This window comes from Nestor notabilis, unplaced genomic scaffold, assembly GCF_000696875.1.
Source record: "Nestor notabilis isolate BGI_N333 unplaced genomic scaffold, ASM69687v1 scaffold28030, whole genome shotgun sequence".
Lineage (NCBI taxonomy): Eukaryota > Metazoa > Chordata > Aves > Psittaciformes > Psittacidae > Nestor > Nestor notabilis.
Window position 1 is genome coordinate 373 of NW_009911107.1, and position 3,110 is coordinate 3,482.

The window sequence follows — 3,110 nt, forward strand, 5'->3', positions numbered from 1 at the left end:
CTGCCACAGACCTTGAGCACGGGGGAAAAGAGCAAAACCCTTGGGAAAGCACAGGCTGGCCGAGGCATGAGAGCACCTACGGAGAGGAGAGGAGTAGTGGGGGCTGCTGACAGGCCCTGTGTGCAGGGCAGCCTGGCTGTGAGCACAGGGTCATGTGTGAAGATGCTTTCTCCTCCAGCCTTCCCTCTCCCTGGCATAGAAGACCCTCGACCTTGAGCACGGGGGAAAAGAGCAAAACCCTTGGGAAAGCACAGGCTGGCCGAGGCATGAGAGCACCTACGGAGAGGAGAGGAGTAGTGGGGGCTGCTGACAGGCCCTGTGTGCAGGGCAGCCTGGCTGTGAGCACAGGGTCATGTGTGAAGATGCTTTCTCCTCCAGCCTTCCCTCTCCCTGGCATAGAAGACCCTCCAGAAGCAGAACAGTCAGACAGGGACCCCCTAACACCACGGTACCACCACAGACCAGGCTCCTGCAGCACCCCAGAACTCCCCAAAGCCTCAAAGGCTGCACAGCCCCAGCACAGCCGCTGCTCTCGCTTCCTCCTCTGCCTGCATTTACCTCCTCAGCTCTCCTCTCCAGCAAAAAAGCTGGAGGAACACCCTGGCCCTGCTGCCCACAGAGCTCTTCCCCAGTGCTCCCATCAGCAAAAGCCAGCCAAGGCACTCAACCACGTATTTCTGTGCTGGGGTTTCTGGTGATAAAGGCCAATGGAAGGACCAGCCTGGCCAGAAATGGCTGTTTCAGCACGGGTAGGTGATGTCTGCATGCAGGACATGGGACATGTCACAGCTCCAGAGAAGTGGGTGGCTGGACACCCAGGAGCTTGTTACCTGGCCACTGTGCAGAGAGGAGCAGGAAATAGCAGGGGGTGCCCATTAGGGGAAAAAGGGCAGGAAAAATCAGCACAGGAAGATTGGGACAGCCTGAAGGCAGCAGCTGAGCACGTGGCCTGGGGAGATGGGGCTTCTTCATGGACCTGCTGACCTGAGCGTGGAGCTCCCAGCTCATCCCTGCTGCCCGCAGGCGCCTGCAGAGCTGGAGCAGGTCAGGGTGTGAGAGCAGAAGGGCAAGGCACAAAACCACAGCAAAGACCACATTTACCTCGGAAAAGGGGCCCAAAGTGCGCCAGACCTGGGGAGAAAGAAAGGAGGGGATGGAGAGAGAAGGGGAATCACAGAGTCACGGAGGACAGGGGAGGTGGGAGAGAGGCAAAGCCAAGCAGTTGTGTGTAAGAGAGAGCCACAGGCAGGGTGGATGAGGAACAGGGATCCTGTGCATGGTTAGGAGCCTGCCCTGGTGACCAGGGGACCCTCACAGGCACAAACCTCCCCCCCGTGCAGAGGGGGCAGGGAGCCACACGGCAGAGCCAGGAACAGGGACAACAAAGGGACCACAGAGCAGAGCAGGGTCTGGGGCTGCTACCAGCGCTGCTGCCCTGCTGCGAGTGGGAGTGGGAGGGAATGAGGCACCTCCTCTGCCCCACGCAGGCTGCAGCAGCAAAACCAGCCCCAACCATACGTGGGAAGGGGCCCCTCCAGGCATCCAGCACCGTGTTGGCTTCTTCCCCTTGGCTGGGCTCAAACCTCAGCAAGGCCAAGTGAGCCCTGGCTGTGTTTGCATGAGTGTGTCTCTGAACAGGCTCAGACCAGTGCAAACACTCCAGAGCCCCAGGCATGAGCTCGGCTGTGAGGCCGAGGGAGAGCAGGGAGCAGGGCAGCAGAGCCAGGATGAGCCCAGGGCTGGGAGCCAGAGGTGCTGCCTTCCTGCCAGGGCAGGGCAGGCTGAGCTGTGTCTGGGGGAGCTCTCTGCACACTCCCCAGTTTGGGAGCTGCTCAGGAAAACAGCCCAGCAAACCCCACAGAGCACTGTTACTATTGCTTGTACATCCCATGTTCCTCTACCACCTTATCCCTGTTTAGCTCCGAGAGCATCCCTGCTCCTGCAAAGGGAGCTGGAAGTCACCCAGCTCAGGAGGGTAAAGCCAGAGGTACAAATTCCTCTGTGTAATGGGGTTTGTGCCAGTGCCTGCTTCCACCTCTGCCAAAGTGAGGTCCCTCGTCACCCCCAGCCAGGGCAGAGCTCTGTCCACAGCAGGATGGGTGGGAAGGGTCTTTCCAAGCAGAGGCCCTGGGAGCCAGCGCTGCCTTTTAGTCCCATTCATCTGGTATTAGGCAGCAGAGAACTTGGGGAGCCAAGGGAGGGCTTTGTGGGTGACACAGACCTTCTGTGCACAGAGAAGAGCTCCCCAGAACAACGGGGCCCCACCAAGGTGAGACGTTCCGTACAGCTCTGGAAGAAGCCCCATGTGAGCTGCTCCCCATCTTCCCATCTCCTCACCAGCTCGTGCTGCTCCTGCATCTGGGTGATCTTCTTGCTGTACTTCTGGTCCACTTGTTTCAGCTCAGCTACCACGGCCTCACACTTCTCACTCAGCACCTTCTTATCTTCAATGAGCTGCGCAGGGTGAAGAAAAGGCATCAGCAGGGGGCAGGGTAAGAAGCCACCTCAGCTTCTGGCTCCAGAAGCACCACTCTGAGCTGGGATGAAGGACTACCTGGTCGATGAAGGCCAGATGCCTCTGGATAGCTGCCTCATACTGTTCCCTCTGCAGCCTGAGCTGGTGGCCAAGCTCCTTCTCAGTCTGTTTGACGTGCTGGACAGTCAGTTCCCTCTGCTGAGCCTTTTGGATGTAGGGAAGAAAGAGCCAAAAGACATTAGAAGAAGTTACACCCACCCCAGCATGTGCACAGAAGGTATCTCTTGAACCTGGAAGGCACTGTCAGGCCAGAACAATGAGGAACAGAGCTTAATCACATCCCTGGCACTCACACCTCCTGCCCGCTGACAGCAGGAACGCCCACAACCCCATGGGACAGAGGAGCAGGGAGCTCAGCCCAGCAGCACTTTGCTGGGGACACAGATGGGAAGCCCTGTTCAGAGCCCTGCTCTTGTGCTTTGAAGCCGCTGCCCCAAGAAACATGTGCTGAGGGCTCTGAGCCTCCCTTCCCAGGAAGCAAACACATGTGGCTCACACACCAGGGCGGTCTGCAGCAGGCTGACGGCTCGCTTCTTCTCCTCCACTTCCAGCTTCAGCCTCATGATGGAGCTGG

General features: G+C 58.7%; 1 protein-coding gene across 1 annotated transcript in view; it reads right to left on the reverse strand.

Annotated features, from left to right (window-relative positions):
- The window catches only part of CEP131 (centrosomal protein 131kDa), a gene marked incomplete at both ends in the record, with an annotated part of 5,923 nt that overhangs the window by 297 nt on the left and 2,516 nt on the right, over positions 1-3,110 (reverse strand). Inside the window, 3 exon segments of the mRNA XM_010013150.1 lie at positions 2,338-2,454; positions 2,555-2,680; positions 3,037-3,106. Coding sequence (XP_010011452.1) covers positions 2,338-2,454; positions 2,555-2,680; positions 3,037-3,106 — 313 coding nt within the window.